General features: G+C 44.0%; 1 protein-coding gene across 3 annotated transcripts; it reads left to right on the plus strand.

Moving 5' to 3' along the window:
- The first annotated feature begins 773 nt into the window (after nucleotides 1-773).
- On the plus strand, nucleotides 774-17,251 carry LOC106604685 (protocadherin-10). Of its 3 annotated transcripts, none has more exons than XM_014199590.3 (5): nucleotides 774-3,774; nucleotides 5,010-5,068; nucleotides 5,447-5,553; nucleotides 12,469-12,825; nucleotides 15,858-17,251. In XM_014199590.3, the coding sequence occupies exons 1-5, from the start codon at nucleotides 1,438-1,440 to the stop codon at nucleotides 15,875-15,877; spliced, it is 2,880 nt and encodes a 959-aa protein (XP_014055065.1). In that variant the 5' UTR covers nucleotides 774-1,437; the 3' UTR covers nucleotides 15,878-17,251. The 3 variants fall into 3 exon arrangements, with proteins under 3 accessions (XP_014055065.1, XP_014055064.1, XP_014055063.1); XM_014199589.3 differs by having other exon boundaries at nucleotides 844-3,939; nucleotides 12,469-12,626; XM_014199588.3 differs by having other exon boundaries at nucleotides 861-3,939.
- The last annotated feature ends 1,513 nt before the right edge of the window (nucleotides 17,252-18,764 follow it).

Genomic DNA, 18,764 nt, shown 5'->3' on the forward strand with positions numbered 1-18,764 from the left:
GTGTCAATGGGGAGCGTGAATTAGAGTAGGACACTATTTATAGGTCCGGTTTGTTTCGTTCTGGGCGAACCGGTGGATTTGGTTTTATGTTTCTCTCTTGGCCGCTAGGGGGCGCGTAAGGTCTGTGGTTTGCGCCTTGCTTTGACAGAGGCTCAGAAAGATTCCACACAAATCTCCAGATTTAGTGTGAGAGCAGTTACAGAAAGAAGTTGCAGAGGTTCTTGGCTGCATGAGCAATACTCACATTGTGGTGGTTAAAACTGTATGAGAATATAAATGATTGACGCATATCCGGCATGTTTCCTACATATCACATGTCAATACATTATCCTCACACAAGCGGTCTACGCACGTCGCCTAGCAGGAAGCATACACAACTATAAACTATCAATCAATGATAATAATCGAATTCATTATTGCGTTCTGTTTTCGTAATAGGCTAGTAAAAGGCATGAGCATTGCCCACACCCCAAAAGAAGTTAGGCTAGAGGTGCTGAGTAACGGAGAGTAAACTGAAAGCTATTCAAATAGAGTCGCTACACTATGGGAAGTATAATCTCCTTGAAATGTGTTGGGGAGTTTGCCTAATACATTTCTGGGAATTTATACATAGTGTGCACACTCTTTATTGTTTTCCTAATAGCCAATGCTATTGTGTATTGTGCTTTTGTTGAAAACAATTTAGGACCCTTTCAGTATACTGCGCGTAAACAACTATGAAACCCCAACTCTTCCAAATGTCTCTTCCTCGTCAGGCAGGTATTCAGCTCGAACCAGCAACTGGGCTAGAAGCGTCACATCACAGTGAGCGAGATCCAGCATAGACAGACGTCCCAACCGTCCAATCAGGAGTGAGCTCAGCGGGTGTCCGAGGATCCCGTTGGCTGGTAGGGGAGGTGCGCTGCGGAAAAAGCGAATAGTTGAGTGAAGTGCATTCAATAGTGGGAGAGGAGACCGCTGCAGTGTGTGCGCTAAACGGAGCAGATATCACTGGAGAGAAGAGAGAGAAAAAAATCTGATAACAGTGGCTGTTTGAGAATTGGCATAGTTGGAAAAAGCTTCGATTACGTTAATGGTACGGATTTTTTATATTTTTTATTGATTTTTGGCCTATGCTTTTAGAGTCATCTCCTCACTATTATTATTAAGGAACACTCCGCATCATTGGAATGTGCACTGCTGCCATAACGAGGCGCATCTGAAGCAGCCGAGAGCTTGTTGATCTCGGCAGTGAAGACAGGATTTGGGGGTAATCAAACCTGCATTGAATATCACAAACAAGAAGGTCCATGGTTGACGGGACTACTAAAAGGAAAACAAATATCCAAAAGCCTTCTACATTTTGGGGACTTTCCTTGGACTAAGGGTAATGGGAATTGACGCTTTAAATAAAAAAGGATAGGATTTCTTTTCTCCAAGTGCACTTGTTCTTTGGCGATGATTGTGCTATTCCTTTTGCTGTGTATCACGGATGGAGTGGTCTCGCAGATACGCTACTCTGTGCCGGAGGAGGCTGGACACGGCACGTTCGTGGGGAATATCGCCGAGGACCTGGGACTGGACATGACCAAAATTGCCTCACGCCGCTTCCAGGTTGTGCCCAGCTCGCGGACGCCGTACCTGGAAGTGAACATGGAGAACGGGATTCTGTTCATCAACGAGAAAATTGACCGGGAGCAGATCTGCAAGCAGAGTGCCAGCTGTCTTTTACACCTTGAAGTGTTTTTGGAGAACCCACTCGAGCTGTTCCGCGTGGAGATAGAGGTCGTGGATATCAATGACAATCCGCCCAGCTTCCCCGAAACCGACATCACAGTAGAGATCTCGGAGAGCGCAGTCCCCGGTACACGGTTTCCCCTAGAGAGCGCATTCGATCCGGACGTGGGTTCCAATGCGCTGCGCACATACGACATCACCACCAATAACTACTTCTACTTGGATGTGCAGACGCAGACCGACGGTAACAAATTCGCAGAACTGGTGCTAGAGAAGTCGCTGGACAGGGAGCAGCAGGCGTCCCACAGGTATGTGCTGACTGCCGTAGACGGGGGCCAGCCGCCACGGACAGGCACTGCTCTGCTGGTGGTCAAAGTGCTGGATTCTAACGACAACGTGCCCGTGTTTGACCAGCCAGTGTACTCAGTGAGTCTTCAGGAGAACACACCGACGGGGACCCTCGTTATCCAACTGAACGCCACCGACTTAGACGAGGGGCAGAATGGGGAGATAGTGTATTCATTCAGTAACCACATCTCCAGCCGCGTCAAGGACCTGTTCGCCATAGACGCGCGCACTGGACGCATCGAGGTACGCAGTGAGGTGGATTTTGAGGAGAGCAGTTTATATCAAATATTCGTTCAGGCGAAAGATCTCGGACCCAATGCCGTGGCCGCGCACTGTAAAGTTCTGGTGAAAATAATGGACGTAAATGATAATGCTCCTGATATCACCTTCAGTACAGTGACCGAGTCGGTGAGTGAAAGGGCAGCCCCGGGCACCGTTATAGCCCTGCTGAGCGTGACTGACAAAGATGCTGAGGAAAACGGAAAGATTCACGTTGAAATCCTCGGTGACGTCCCGTTCAAACTCAAACCCTCCTTTAGGAACTATTTCACCATTGTAACAGATGGACCCCTAAATAGAGAGAATGCTGACTCTTATTCAGTGACTGTAGTTGCCAGGGATACAGGGACCCCTTCCCTTGCCACCAGTAAATCAATCAAAGTGCAAGTGTCGGATGAAAATGACAATGCGCCAACGTTTACGCAGCCCATATATGATGTGTATGTGACTGAAAACAATGTGCCAGGTGCTTATATCCACGCTGTGACCGCTCTGGATCCAGACGTTGGACAGAACGCTCTCATTAGTTACTCCATAATGGAGTGCGATATTCAGGGTATGTCTGTGAAAACATACGTGTCAATCAACGAAGAGACCGGCTACCTTTACGCACTCAGATCATTCGATTACGAGCAGTTAAAAGACTTCACTTTCATGGTTCAGGCGAAAGATGCAGGTAGCCCTGAGCTCTTCTCGAACGCCACGGTCAAAGTAATCATCGTGGACCAGAATGACAACCCTCCCTCCGTTATTGCTCCTCTGGGTAAAAATGGCACTGCTAGAGAGCCTCTGCCCCGCTCCGCCGAGCCTGGCTACCTAGTAACCCGTATCATCGCCATGGATGCAGACGACGGAGAGAACGCACGGCTCTCCTACAGCATCCAGCGGGGAAACGAGAACGGCATGTTCCGCATGGACTGGAGGACAGGAGAATTGCGCACTGCCCGGCGCGTCTCCACCAAGCGGGACCCAAACCAGATGTATGACCTGTTGATAGAGGTGAGGGACCACGGCCAGCCGCCCCTCTCCTCCACCGCCAGTGTGTTCGTGGTGCTGGTGGACAGTGTGGTGGAGGACCATCGGGAGAGGGGCACCGCCAAGTCCAAGGAGACATCGCTGGACCTCACCCTCATCCTCATCATCGCCCTGGGCTCCGTCTCCTTCATCTTCCTCCTGGCTATGATCGTGCTGGCCGTGCGCTGTCAGAAGGACAAAAAGCTCAACATCTACACGTGCCTCACCAGTGATTGCTGCCTTGGGTGCGCCACATGCTGCAGCAGGCATGCGCGAGCCCGCAAGAAAAAGCTCAGCAAGTCCGATATAATGCTGGTGCAGAGCGCCAACGTCACCGGGGCCGGTACAGCCCAGGTGCCAGTGGAAGAGTCCGGGAGCTTCGGCTCTCACCACCAAAATCAGAACTATTGCTACCAGGTATGTCTGACTCCGGAGTCGGCCAAAACCGACCTAATGTTCCTAAAGCCGTGTAGCCCATCTAGGAGCACAGACACGGAACACAACCCGTGCGGGGCCATAGTGACAGGGTACACTGACCAGCAGCCTGACATCATATCAAACGGCAGCATTTTATCAAGCGAGGTAAGAGTCCCCTCATACCTTTAAACTCCAATACCCCCAGCATGTACTTGCTATCCGTATATTATATATAGAGTGTGATAACTGCAACATGTGCTTGTCTAAAAAAAAGTCTCACTGCTGCTATTAGTATGTGGATCAAATATGAAATATAATCTGCATTCCGCATTATTAGAGAATGTAGTTTAAGTGTCCCTAACATCGACGTTAACTTTCTATATGTTGCATCACCCATTGTTTTAGTAGAGCCCCTCACAAATACGTTTGTTATTTCGCCTGACACATAAGTCTGCATATATTGCTATTTATTTCCGTTAACGACAATTCAACCCAAAATGATTACTAGTTGCTGACATGTTGCCGTTGGCAGTCCCGAGGGAGATTATCATTGGAATAGTAATGATCGCATGTTTATGTTCTGCTCAGAAGTGGTTTTGTCGTGCTTTTAAAATAAGATGGATTTTGAGTAATATAATAATACATCAGGATAATGCATGGGTGCCTTGAAGGCTGGAGTTGTGTGTGTGTGTGTGTGTGTCTTCATGTGTGTGTGTGTGTCTGCATATGTGTTTGTGTGTGTGTGTGTGTGTGTGTGTGTGTGTGTGTGTGTGTGTGTGTGTGTGTGTGTGTGTGTGTGTGTGTGTGTGTGTGTGTGTGTGTGTGTGTGTGTGTGTGTGTGTGTGTGTGTGTGTGTGTTGTCATGCGCAATGACCGTGTCCCTTGTGAGAATACACATATTTCGCACACCAGTCACGATCGTGCTGAGTCGCACAAGAACAAAGATCCGTCTATAGTTCAGCCAGCCTGAATAGGTGCACCACTTAATTTTCTCTTTGGTAGTATATAGATGCTGTTGGCTAGGAGGCTTAAATCGACTCCTCTCAAAATATAGATATGAGACGTTTCGTTGTCGAACATCAGCAATCACGTCAAATCTAACGTCAATATCAAAACTATCAATGTCATGTACCATATTTCTTGTTGTTATTTTGTATTTTAAATCTCAGGAAAATTGTTTGATAATAAAATGCCACCGCGCCCCAAACTCAAAATGTCTCGTGCTTCTCTTTCAGACCAAACACCAGCGAGCCGAGCTCAGTTACCTGGTGGACAGACCTCGGCGTGTGAACAGGTAACGAGCATGCGCACCTGGTGCCCTGCCAGCAGCCTGAGTGACGTGATTGAGAGTGTTGTTTAAAGTGGCCATTCAATGCCAGAGGGGAGAGACTACAAAACACAACCATGCCAACATGGCTCAATACCTAATACTGGTTAATTGACTTTCTCTGCTGCTGCCCACCTGTGTATGCACTCTCAGTCTATGTTGATGATAATGAAGTGCAGGATAAGGAATGAATGATGATGATGATGAAGACGGTGAAAATAAAAGTGATTCATGTTTTATTCTAACATATTTTTTATTTTAACGTACGTTTGAAAATAAAAATAGGCCTCCACTATCTTCAATACATTAAATCATGTTTTCTATTCTTCTCCTCTTATCTGTCAGTTCGGCTTTCCAAGAAGCGGATCTCGTAAGCTCTAAAGACAGTGGTCATGGTGACAGCGAGCAAGGCGACAGTGACCATGACGCCACCAATCGAGGTCACTCTACCGGTAAGTCGAGTTTGTTAGTTCTTGGCTGGTTGTGCGGCTTTTGATGTCTTATTTTTTCATTTAAAGCACCACAGTGGGCGATGACAGTGTTGTATGGCGTGGTATCTGTCCATGGTGCTGATCGATCGATCACGGTGTGTTTCGAGGCCAATAGTCACTTTTAGCCTTAAGAATGTTATCCGCGCCTGCTGCGTGTCTATAATGTCACCGCGTTGTTATCTTCCGATTGTGGTGCTGAACGGAAAGCGACTCACTGCACACTGCGCTCTGCCAAATCTCGACTACTTTCAGAGTTCGCGACTGCCCGGTCGTGTCATAGCCTACTCATTCTCACCATCTCAAATATTGGAAATGTGCTTAGGATTTATGAAATATAGCCTTGAGTGTTTTTCTACCAGCATGTGATATACAAACTTCTCTAGCTTAGGCTACTGTAAGAACGGGTTGTTTTTGGTAGGCCTATATTCTAGTCGTCGTGTGTTTGTGAACTCGCTCTCTCCTGGCTGTAGCTCAATCTCTTTATTGTTTTGAACATGGGAAATGTTCTGAGGGACAATGACGCGCTGCTGAACTTAATCCTGTTGTTAGTAAATATGCAGGGTCGTTAATGAGGGAGGGCCCGCTGCTAAATCCATGCTAGAGACCACTTGATGGGTACGTGACGGAATTTCTAACGAGGACCGGTTGGCTTGTCATTGGTCGGTGTGGTGTGGGAACGGGACCAAACTGGTTGCGGGCGCAAACAAACAAACGATTCATTCATTGACTGGGCTCTGCCTTCCCGCCCCGAGCCCCCACCGGCCCGATCGCATTCCACCGTCCACATTGTCGTTTTATCTGTTCCACCTAAAGGTTCACATACACAAATTGGGCTTCTGAGCTTTGAATGTAGTTATCCCTGCATTCATCCTTGCGATTGTTTTGGTCCAGCCCTGTCTGTGTGTGTCTATGCCCATGTTTTTTGGAAAGCAACAAGGTCTGCCCTTGGGGATGAACCCACAGCATGCGAAATAAGCCACGTCTAGAAATAATAATGTCACTATTTTAAGTCTGTGGATATACACTGAAGTTTAAAGGGAAGCGTCCTATTTTATTTAGACCACTTTAAATGTATGATGCATCTAGTTAGCTTGGACTCATTTATACAAGTCACTTGTCAGATGGAACCCCTATAATGTTCAACCAAAAGGCATGTCACTTAGCAAGGTAGTTTATATCATGCTACATATTCAATTTGAGCCATAGGGCCTATATGATAGGTAGTACAAGCTACTTCTATATAGACAGTACAGGAGCTATACTTCCTTTTTAATTGAACCCTTCTTTCCTTCATGCAGGGCTTGACCAGACTCCTAATGCTAAGTGATGACTCTATGGCACGGTGTTTAGTGAACTTGCTGTCTTTGCTTTTGACTTTGAGTACCGTTGTATGGCAATAGGCTACTGTTGCTTTGTTCTGAAATTATCGGACAACTTACAGATGAACAGATGAATTTAAACAGATGAATTGCTGTGCGTTAAGTCTTTGTTTGATTAGGATTGTTTATGCTGTGGCTTATTGTTCTCTGCTTGCACGATACTTAGACATAACTGTCTGCTGTGCTATTTGCTAAGTGATAATTGAGTTTGTGACAAGCAGAGATGCTAGAACCTCAGGATTTTTCTCAGTTGGATCTTTCATTTGTGTCAGTTTATCTTTTATTCAACATTTTCATTAACAATTCCTTAATTGAATGAGGTGAGGGTGAATGATAGGTTAATTATAAACCGGGTGGTTCAAGCCCTGAATGCTGATTGGCTGAATGACGTGGTATATCAGACCGCATACCATGGGCATGACAAAAAATGACTTTTTACTGATCCAATTATGTTAGTAACCAGTTTATAATAGCAATAAGGGGGTTTGTGGTATATGGCCAATCTAGAGAACAGTCCTTAGACATGGTACATTGGCCAAATACCTCACCGCCTCGTGCTTTATTGCTTAATTATAGCATTATGATTGTGATTAGAGACTAAACAATGATGATCATTTAGGTGAAGAAATGTTTGTTGATATTAGATGGATTTAAGCAGTGGAGTTACTGTGATGGTATCAGAGATGATAGCCTGTCTTCTATAGACTGTTGTCATAGTTACTATGGATAGACTGTCACCCTACTGTTTGGGAGCGTTGGAGTTAGCACTCCCTCCCACCTCCCTATTTCCCCCTCCATCCTCCCATTCCCCATCCAGATCCTTAGGCCCGTGGTTCACTTTATCGAGGTGGTAATATATGCTATTTGTATATTCTTGCTGAGCAGTCATTCATTTTCAGACCTCTGCATACCAATGACCAAATGAAGGACGCATTAAAGTAGGGGGTCAGTGCATTTACACAGTCTCTCTCGTTCTAACAATTTACATTTTTCTCTCTCTCCCCCCCAATTCAAAGGGCTTTATTGGCATGGAAACCATATGTTTACATTGCCAAAGCAAATAGTGAAATATTGTTGTAACGATATGCAAATAGTACAAAAGGTAAAAAAAATAAACATAAATATTGGTTGTATTTACGATGGTATTTGTTCTTCACTGGTTGCCCTTTTCTTGTGGCAACAGGTCAGAAATATTGCTGCTGTGATGGCACACTGTGGTATTTCTCACAGTAGATATGGGTATTTATCAAAATTGGGTTTGTTTTCAAATTCTTTGTGGATCTGTGTAATCTGAGGGAAATATCTCTCTCGCTCTCTCTCTCTCCCTCTATCTCTCCCATTCCTCTCTCCCATCCCTCTCTCCCTCTCTTTATCTTTGTTTGGATATAGGGGATACTTTTTGACAGTGCTTTCAGTGCATATTGAAGTCAGACTGATGTACTGTAGACTCATGTTTGTTCCTTAAAATCGTTAAAGTACTAAGGCCCATAAATATTGTTGGTTTCGGTTCACATCTTTTATTAAACTTTCAGTTTTACTGAGGGCAGGTCAATTCTTTACTGAGGGCAGGTCAATTCTTTACTGAGGGCAGGTCAATTCTTTACTGAGAGCAGGTCAATTCTTTACTGAGGTCAGGTCAATTCTTTACTGAGGGCAGGTCAATTCTTTACTGAGGGCAGGTCAATTCTTTACCGAGGGCAGGTCTATTCTTTACTGAGGGCAGGTCAATTCTTTACCGAGGGCAGGTCAATTCTTTACTGAGGGCAGGTCAATTCTTTACTGAGGGCAGGTCAATTCTTTACTGAGGGCAGGTCAATTCTTTACCGAGGGCAGGTCAATTCTTTACCGAGGTCAGGTCAATTCTTTACCGAGGTCAGGTCAATTCTTTACCGAGGGCAGGTCAATTCTTTACCGAGGGCAGGTCAATTCTTTACCGAGGGCAGGTCAATTCTTTACCGAGGTCAGGTCAATTCTTTTCCGAGGTCAGGTCAATTCTTTACCGAGGGCAGGTCTATTCTTTACCGAGGGCAGGTCAATTCTTTGCCGAGGGCAGGTCAATTCTTTGCCGAGGATAGGTCTATTCTTTACCGAGGGCAGGTCAATTCTTTACCGAGGGCAGGTCAATTCTTTACCGAGGGCAGGTCAATTCTTTACCGAGGGCAGGTCAATTCTTTACCGAGGGCAGGTCAATTCTTTACCGAGGGCAGGTCAATTCTTTACCGAGGGCAGGTCTATTCTTTACTGAGGGCAGGTCAATTCTTTACCGAATTCAGGTCTATTCTTTACTGAGGGCAGGTCTATTCTTTACCAAGGGCAGGTCTATTCTTTACCGATGGCAGGTCTATTCTTTACTGAGGGCAGGTCAATTCTTTACTGAGGGCAGGTCAATTCTTTACTGAGGGCAGGTCTATTCTTTACTGAGGGCAGGTCAATTCTTTACTGAGGGCAGGTCAATTCTTTACTGAGGGCAGGTCTATTCTTTACTGAGGGCAGGTCAATTCTTTACTGAGGGCAGGTCAATTCTTTACTGAGGGCAGGTCAATTCTTTTATTTTATTCCATTTTTTACTTTCCTCTTTTTTTCTGAAGAGACACCTAATACTCCTCAGGGAATATCTCATTTCCTAAAATGTCAAGAAATATCAAGATGTCTTGATCTGGCTTTTTAGCAGAGACGCTTTTCTCGGAGTGAGTCTGTGTCTTATCACTTCTCCAGCTTCTAAATGCCAAATCCGAAACAGATTGATATTCACAAGCCTCCTCCTGTGATTATTGGATATGGAAATATGTTCATTATCCAGGGTCAGAGGTTACTGTCCCATTGCTTTGGTGAATATCTAATATGCAGGTACCACTTGTTGAAATGAGGAGTAAATTGATGATCTATGGAGTCTGTATTAGTAGATACATAATTAAATAATACAAACTTTTTTACATTGTTGTGTATGTGCTGACACTCAATGTGATGGTGTATTTGTGGATGTTCGTTAATATTTAATAAGGAACTCACTCGTTAGGAAGCTCAGCATTTTCCCAAGCTGTTAGCGAGCCAAATTAATCCTCTTTGTAACAAAGCAAATTCCCCCAATGCTGACCTGTGGAAACACACACACACACACACACACACACACACACACACACACACACACACACACACACACACACACACACACCACACACACACACACACACACACACACACACACACACACACACACACACACACACACACACACACACACACACACCACAGGTCTGAAGCCTAATCAGTCTGTGTACCACAGGATTATCTGAGGATACTCTTGGGGAGCAGTTTGGGTTTTACTCAGACACACACATCAAACGACTTAAAACATTGACTTTTAAGATTAAGTTAGGCAATATCCTGGTTTTGCTTAGTGCAAAAATATTAGTATCTATCTGAATTTAATCAGAAACTGATTTGATTTGGGTTTTTTTGTTACACGATGGGCTATTCATGGGTTCACTTGCACTATCATGAAGAATGAACTCAGAATGAACTTCCTCTTTGACAGAACATTGAAGGACTCGGGCTGACTTTTTTTTCTGGTGTTATTGCATGGACAAATTGGAAGGACATGAGCAGCCAAAGTAATCCAATACTTTTCAGCCTGTGGTTTAAATGATCTAATACCTTGGTCACAGGAAGCTCTGAGAGTGTAGTAGTGTGGTGTTAATGGTTTTAAACACGTCTCTCACTCTGCATGACCAGTCGTACCTGCTGAGATATCACAGAGAGAAACTACCACAGAGGGTCACAGCAATGATTCAATGATTCTGGCCTGTTTCTCTATTTCCCAATGGCAAAAAAAGTATAAAAACTACACACACATTACGTAATACATGAATACACCAGGCATAATTTATAGTCCAATATTTACGAGTGTTTTGGGGAAGGGGGGATTAGGAGGCAAGTGTTTAAATTGTGCAGTATTTAGCAATCATAACAAGAGCCTGATAGCAGCAATTGTGTGTGTGTGTGTGTGTGTGTGTGTGTGTGTGTGTGTGTGTGTGTGTGTGTGTGTGTGTGTGTGTGTGTGTGTGTGTGTGTGTGTGTGTGAGTGAGGGCATGTGTGTAAAGGTGTGGAGAATCAGTAGTAGGTGGTCAGTCCAGTTCAAGTGTCCCGCGGTCTGATGGCTTGTAGATAGAAACTGTCTCTTTGCCTGTTGGTATCAGACCTCATGCTCCGATTTCATCTGCCCGACAGGGTGTGTGGGGGTCCTTGATGATGCTGCGGGCCTTCCTCAGACACCATTTTGAGTAAATCCTGGATGGGTGGGAGCATGGTCCCAATGATGCACTGGGCCGTCTTCATCACCTGCTTGAGGGCATTGCGGTCGTGGACAGACTAATTCCCATACCAGGCCGTGATGCAACCGGTCAGGACGCTCTCGATGGTGCAGTGGAAGTATTTGGAGAGGACAAGGGTTGGCATCCCAAATTTATTCTGCCACCTTAGGAAGTAGAGATACTGTTGGCACCTCTTGACAAGAGTGGTGATGTTGTTGGTCCAAGTCCACAGTGAGGAAATTAAAACTACTGACTCTCTCTAATACCGTTGATGTGGATCGGGGCATGTTCCCTCCTCTGTAACAATCAACTATTTTGTTTTACTGACTTTCACTTACCTCTTCCCTATAGGCTGACTCGTCGTTGTTGGTTATCAGGCCTACAACTGTGGCGTCGTCAGCAAACTTGATTATTGACTTGGTGTCGTGCAAATGTATTTTAGCAATTTTGGTTGGTTTTCACAAAGGGCTGTTTTTATTTGAATCTCTCCTTAGTGTATCGGTAGAAAGATGAGGTAGAACGAGGAAGACGATAACCTCGTGACCTTTCCCTGTGCATGCTGGGCTTTCTAGTGGTGTGTTTGCTGTTCTGCGAGGCTGAGAGTTTATCTCTCCACGTATGCTGCTGTTTCCTTTGAACTTGTATGGTGAAAAAGAGAACCCTGCAATGAAGAATTAGAGATCTGAGTCTACACGTGCATGCGCGCACGTACACACACAGCAGCAGCGAGTGAGTGAGTGTGTGTGTGTGTGTGCACGTTTCCCCTGCTTCCTTTTTTGTCTTGTTTCAAGATTAATTGATTATTACCTTTATGACCTCTGTCTTTCCATCTCTCCTCCCTCGTTCCCCTCCCCAGGCACTGATCTCTTCGCTAACTGTCTTTTCTCTCTCTCCATCTCTCCTCCCTCGTTCCCCTCCCCAGGCACTGATCTCTTCTCTAACTGTCTTTTCTCTCTCTCCATCTCTCCTCCCTCGTTCCCCTCCCCAGGCACTGATCTCTTCTCTAACTGTCTTTTCTCTCTCTCCATCTCTCCTCCCTCATTCCCCTCCCCAGGCACTGATCTCTTCGCTAACTGTCTTTTCTCTCTCTCCATCTCTCCTCCCTCGTTCCCCTCCCCAGGCACTGATCTCTTCTCTAACTGTCTTTTCTCTCTCTCCATCTCTCCTCCCTCGTTCCCCTCCCCAGGCACTGATCTCTTCTCTAACTGCACGGAGGAGTGCAAGGCACTGGGACACTCCGACCGCTGTTGGATGCCCTCCTTTGTGCCCTCCGACGGGCGCCAGGCAGCAGACTACCGCAGCAACCTGCACGTGCCAGGCATGGACTCCGTGCCCGACACTGAGGTATTTGAAAGCCAAGAGCAAACGGGCGATAAGTCATTCTCCACCTTTGGCAAAGAGACCCCCCTCAGCCACCACCACCAAAACCACCTCCACCTCAGCCACCACCATGCCACCCACGCCAACCAAGCCAAGTTAGAGAGGAAAGCGTTTGAGGCACTTCTGTCTAGCACGCGAGCGCCTTACAAACCTGCCTATTTGAGTGAGTATCCGCTTTGCACGGCAGCTCTGTAGCTAACCCACTCTATTCTCTCAACCAAACAACCCTGATCTGATGATTGACTTGAACAATGCAAAAAAAAAATTGAATTATATTTCTTCCCCCATTGGCTGGAAGTGCCATGAAATTCTTTCACGTGCGCTGACCCATCTAATTTACCCTCTTGACAGTCGTTAACTCTCTCTCTCTCTCTTCCTTTCACACATCTTCATTATCGCTCTCTCTATCTGTGATGATCTTATCCTCCGTCACAGTCTTCTATATCAATTCACTCCCTCCTTCCACCACCAGCAGCAGCCCCATCTATGTGCCTTTTCAATTTAATGTGCCATGATCAATTAGAGTAGAGGTTGGAATCCATAGGAGAGTTTTGACATCGCTGAAACGTTGAAATGATGGATGATTTGTCCCATTATGGGGAGATGGGTGTGTTAATATACACGATGCTTCCTTTGCTCCGAAAGGGAATGAAAAAAGGAGTGTTTTTAATCTGCAGAAAAGAATAGAGGCTAAGAGATTACCCTCTCGCTCCTATTCTTCTGACGGTATTACTCTAGCTCCTAGGATCAAAACCGTTTAAGATAATCAGGGAAAGCAGAGGAAGGAGCAGGCGTATTTCCATGGGGAATTTCTGGTTCCAAACTCCCTTTTCAAAGGGCACAAAGAGAGACATCCTCATCACTGCAATTTGGTGATAATGCTTAATTATAATTTTGTCAGCACTGCCTTAAGAGTTGCACGTTCTTTCACCGCTCATCAGAACTTGCTAAAAGAATTCTCAACCTGCTGGAGTCTCCCGTACCACTGTAATTCACAGCCGCAGCATGGGGCACTACATCTGATGAATACAGATGAGGTAGAGACTCCATAAAGATAAAGATGTCACCTTCCTCTCTCAGAGGCTATTCTCATTGACAAACATTTAAGGAGAGGCAGCGTGATGAGATCTCAAGTTACGTAATATGTACATAAACGTTTCAATTTACATTACATCCTTGCCTTACCTTTTGTTCTGGCTGGCAATGTGACATTCTTGCTCTGCAGCTCCAAATCTACCGTAATTATCAGTATCAAAGTAGCCACTGACTAGCCAGTAAGCTTGCAACAAACTATTCGACAATGCGAGCATCTTTTCCTCTATAACATATTATCTACACTCTTGAATAATGCAATCAAACCATATCACTTAATTGAATAATGCAACTATTTGCTCGTTGGTACACGGATGAGCTAAATGTAGCTTGCAAGACAATAACACAGCTAGCTAGCTATGCTCGCTAGTAACATTAGCTAACATATCAAACATTAATGTTTACCTCTCTCATATATATATATATATATACACACACACACAAGTACAGTTTCAGCATATTAAAAGTTACATTAGAACAAACCAGGCTTCATTTGATCAATATCATGGAAGTCATTATATGAGGTAAACTCAAAATAGCAACTGAAAATGTTGATAATTCCTCTGGTGAGTTGATCAGTTTCTTGCTGCGTGCGTCTTGCCTGGATGGTGGCTCAGAGCAACCAAGGGGAAAACTCCCTTTCTTAAAGATACAGCGACATTTTCAGAATGTATTTATTTTAATTTGATTTAAACTTTATTTAACTAGGCAAGTCAGTTAAGAACAAATTATTATTTACAATGACGGCCTACCCCAGCCAAACCCTAACCCGGATGACGCTAGGCCAATTGTGCACCGCCCTATGGGACTCCCAATCACGACCAGTTGTGATACAGCCTCAAATCGAACCAGGGTCTGTAGTGACGCCTCGAGCACTGAGATGCAGTGCCTTAGACCGCTGCGCCACTTGGGACCCTCAAGATCCAGACTCCATTTCCTTAGAATGTAATAGGCTACTGCAATTTCAGGAAAAAATACCTATAAAACATGTCTCAAATATAAGGATGATGTTTATACGTTACAACTGTTTCAAAAACCTTGCTCTGCTATTAATATTTTTACCATATGAATGTTGGGCTCAATGAAACAATTCTGTTTACATTGCCCTGCATAGAGGGGGGCAACTGTTGGGCGAGTGTTGTACGTGACCTCTAGAGGTAGCTTTCGAGACGTGAGAAATATGCTCTTTTACATTACATTAATATCTCTCGAAAATCGATACCTCTCAAGAATCTCTTGAAATTCTCCTTAATTCTCGTCAATTACAATAGACCCTCAGTCTCAACCCCTATTTTTCTCCTCTCTGTCTCAGCGACTACACATGGGCGTAGAGCTAATCACCACAATACATTCCTTATTTTGGGGATGTCTGGCAGGGGGTCTGGAAGGGGGAAGAAGAGGGGGGATGGGGGGGTATCCTCATGATACTAAGAGTCTGTGTCTTATTTCGGAGGCGAGTCTGGTAGGGTGGGTGGGGGGGATAAGGTGGGGTGTCCCCATGATACTAAGAGGCTGTGTCTTATTTTGGATTGGAGTCTGGAAGGGTGAGGAGGGGGTGGGGGTGAGGGGGGTAATCCTCATGATACTAAGAGACTGTGCCTTTCCCCTAATCTGATAAAGTCATCTGGAGACACAGAGCCCCTTGTAGCCAGAGACAGCGGTCGGTCATTACCGTTAATCAAACAGAGATGACATAGAGCTGCTGCTAGCTGGGGGATTGTTGAGCTGTCCTGGGGAAGGGGGAGAAGGGGGTGTTGGGGGTAAGGGGTGTGGGGGGAGGGGGAGCTCCATTTGTTTCCATGTTGGCCGTGGCCCATTTGAGTTAAGACCCATTGTTGCTGTCCTAAATAAATTGAGCAAGAAATATTCTCAGAGACACAGACCCATATTTACACGCATTATCAATGAGAGAATTCACAGTGTGGATATAAATGGTTCTAGAAGAGAATGGATGAAGGGCTTCCTAACCTTCCTAACCTTGTTTTATTGACTGTCTTACAACACTGAGTAAATAAATTAAGGTTCCTCTAGAAGCATTGTCTGTTTTTCTTTTCTCTCTCAGACAAACTTGACCCCTAACCAGCATGTGTTCTCTTCTTGCAGCGAGGAAAGGGGTTTGCTAGCTCCTTTCGCGTGGACATACCAGAGACCGTATGACTTTGCACAATCAGTCAAAACAACAAAAAACTAAAAAGAGCATCAAGTTCCAGACTCCATCTCCTTAACTGTTCCACGTCTGACTGACATTCCCCCTACGTAACATGGAACTCTGTGGACAACATTCCCTCCGGAATTCTCTTGGAACACTGCCGGCCTTGGAAACTACTACCTTTTGGACTCTGGAGGGGTTGGAAGTGGTGGGGACAGACAGAGAGACAGGGTTAGGAGACGGACAGACAGTCGGCTCTGCACGAGGACCCCACCGCTCTCAGCAGGACTGAGACAGAGTTGAAAACAGAACTAATAGAGGGGGAGAACGAGGGAGGAGAAGGAAGAGGAGGAGGACGAGGATCCCTCCTCTCCAATCTATGTGTGCCTGTTTACAGCACTAATGTACATCTTTAAAAAAAATGAAAAAAATGGAAAAAAAAGAACAGCAACAAAAAATTACAAAAATGAAAAACCAATTGGAAAAGGAACATCGACGTCACTGAGCCCTTTAGATGTTTATACTCACAGCAGAAGCCAGTTGTACAGGAGATTTTTGTGCATTTTAAATGCAATACCACTGTTTTAGACTTGACTGTTTTTCTATTCAGTTTGTGTGGTCAGGTGTCTTCTCCTCAGATCTAAAGTACTTCAACTTTATAAGGAAAGATTGTGGGCTGGATTATGAATTTTCAAGTTCAGTTTTGTTTTTCTTTTTTTTCATCACATAGTGGATCTGAACAGTGATGGGCTTCACCTTTGAATTCTGAGCTGTTTAGTAGTTTATATCATGTGAGAAGTGTTTAATGTACTCTTTTGAAAAGCTTCAAAATGCATATAAATCTATATATAAATCTATCTATATATACTTTTTTCTGAAGGTGTGCTATCCATTTGGTGGGTTTCCAATTCTGTATAGACAGAGGTTCATAAGCTGCTTAAAGTGCTGTAGAAGGCTTGGGACGATCTTACATGTCGGGGGTGTTCTTGACCATGAAAACACAACAGCCTTGTCTGCCGCGTGATCGTTTTCATCCGGTTTGATTTCATTTATTTTATTTGGATATTGAAAGTTGAAACTCATGTCTATAAATAAAAAGGCGGTAATAATTTAGATTGAATTCCATGGTAATTCTGTGTTATTGTAACCAAAAAAAAGGGTCAATTAAAAAGAACAAAACAAAAAGTGGCCATGTAATGAAAGGTGTTGTGCACTTGCAGTGCAAAATCAAATATGCGCACATACACACACTCACATACACATGCACACACATCCACACACTCACATACGCAGACTCTCACACACACACACCGTTATGCCAACAATAAATCAAAAAATGAGAAATGTACGGTTTGTCTCATGTTGTTTGATTTTCTATAACTCGGGCAGGTTTACATTCAATCACAGCGAAGGGAATGGCTGATATCCTGACCTCTACTCCCAATGTATATTTATTGTATGTCAGCGTCCTCAGATCATTTCAATTCATATTTTACTCTGTATAGTGTCACCTGTTTTATAGGATATGGTAAGGTTGTTTTCACATTCTCTATTACTCTTGATTTTACATACACCCCTTGTGATTCTTTCCATCTAGTGACAGATACACGGTAAGGACATGTTATTTTGAAAGGGAGGCTTTTTGACAGCGTCTGAATGGAGGAAGGATGCACAGAACGACTCCAGGCACAGTTCGGTTATAGAAAACATGCTGCAGTTCTGGAAGATTACACGTCTCAATTGGACACCCACGTTCATCGGCTTTCAATGGAGTTCCCCATTTTGACAACCGCTAAAGAGAAATCATAGAAAATCTATGTTTATATGTGAGTGGTGAGAAATGCCTATATAGGCCACACAATGACGGCATATGTTAACTAACACACTGTGTCCACATGCTTCTTTCAGTTGTTTGTCAGTCTGGTGCGTTTCCTCGCTAAAACCTAATCTAAAAAAAATGACATGTTTTTTTAATCTATTCTTTTCACACAGAACAAGTGTTTAAGATTAAACTTCTGTCTTCAATTGAACAGTACATGTGTAATCTTCCTGAAGTGGCAGTAACGGCACATAAACAAGGTGGAATAAGATATTAGCTACAGATGGTGACTAACCAATAGCAGAGTCTAAATGAGAGACATAATTACATGTAATCCTTTATAATCTCACATGTTTGAATATTCATTGATGTTTTTCCCACCAGAGATGTGTTCAAATCTGATAAACAGGAGGTATTAAAATCTATATTAATCTTTGGCTCACAGTCTACATCAAAAACCTAACATGTACAACATCTTTACCGAGTTCATATTTATTCCATTTTTAAGTAACAATTGGAAATATACATGTAGAATAAATATAAATAAAATGAGTTGAAATCTGCCTCTTGACTATCCTTTATTCCAGCGTAATGAGGGCATAACTATCAGCTCTGTTCTGCTTAGATTTAGAAGGAAACTTTGATGAACGGTATAATCATGTCTCCTTTCTTCCTAAATGGAACCCATTATATTTGACCTCAGTCACTCAGGTTAATCTCTTTCATGTTCCAAAAGTTTTATTTTCTGCATGTATTTATGAACACAAGGATCCAAATGATAAAAGCATAAGAGTATAATGAAATATAATTTAAGAACAAAAATAAATGACTTACAGTTCCCAAAACAAGACAGAAGACTTAGAAAGGGAGAGAGGGAGAGAGAAACAGAGACAGAGAGAGGTAGAGACAGAGAGAGCGAGAACAAGAGAGAGAGAGGGCAAAGTGAGAGAGAGAGGCTGAGAGACAGAGAGAGAGAAGGAGACTGACATGCTTTTTCTATTCTTGGGTGCATTCGTTATTAACCGAAAGTGAGTTTCAAAGT

The sequence above is a fragment of the Salmo salar genome, chromosome 05 (genome assembly GCF_965601325.2).
Source record: "Salmo salar chromosome 05, fSalSal1, whole genome shotgun sequence".
Classification (NCBI taxonomy): Eukaryota; Metazoa; Chordata; class Actinopteri; order Salmoniformes; family Salmonidae; genus Salmo; species Salmo salar.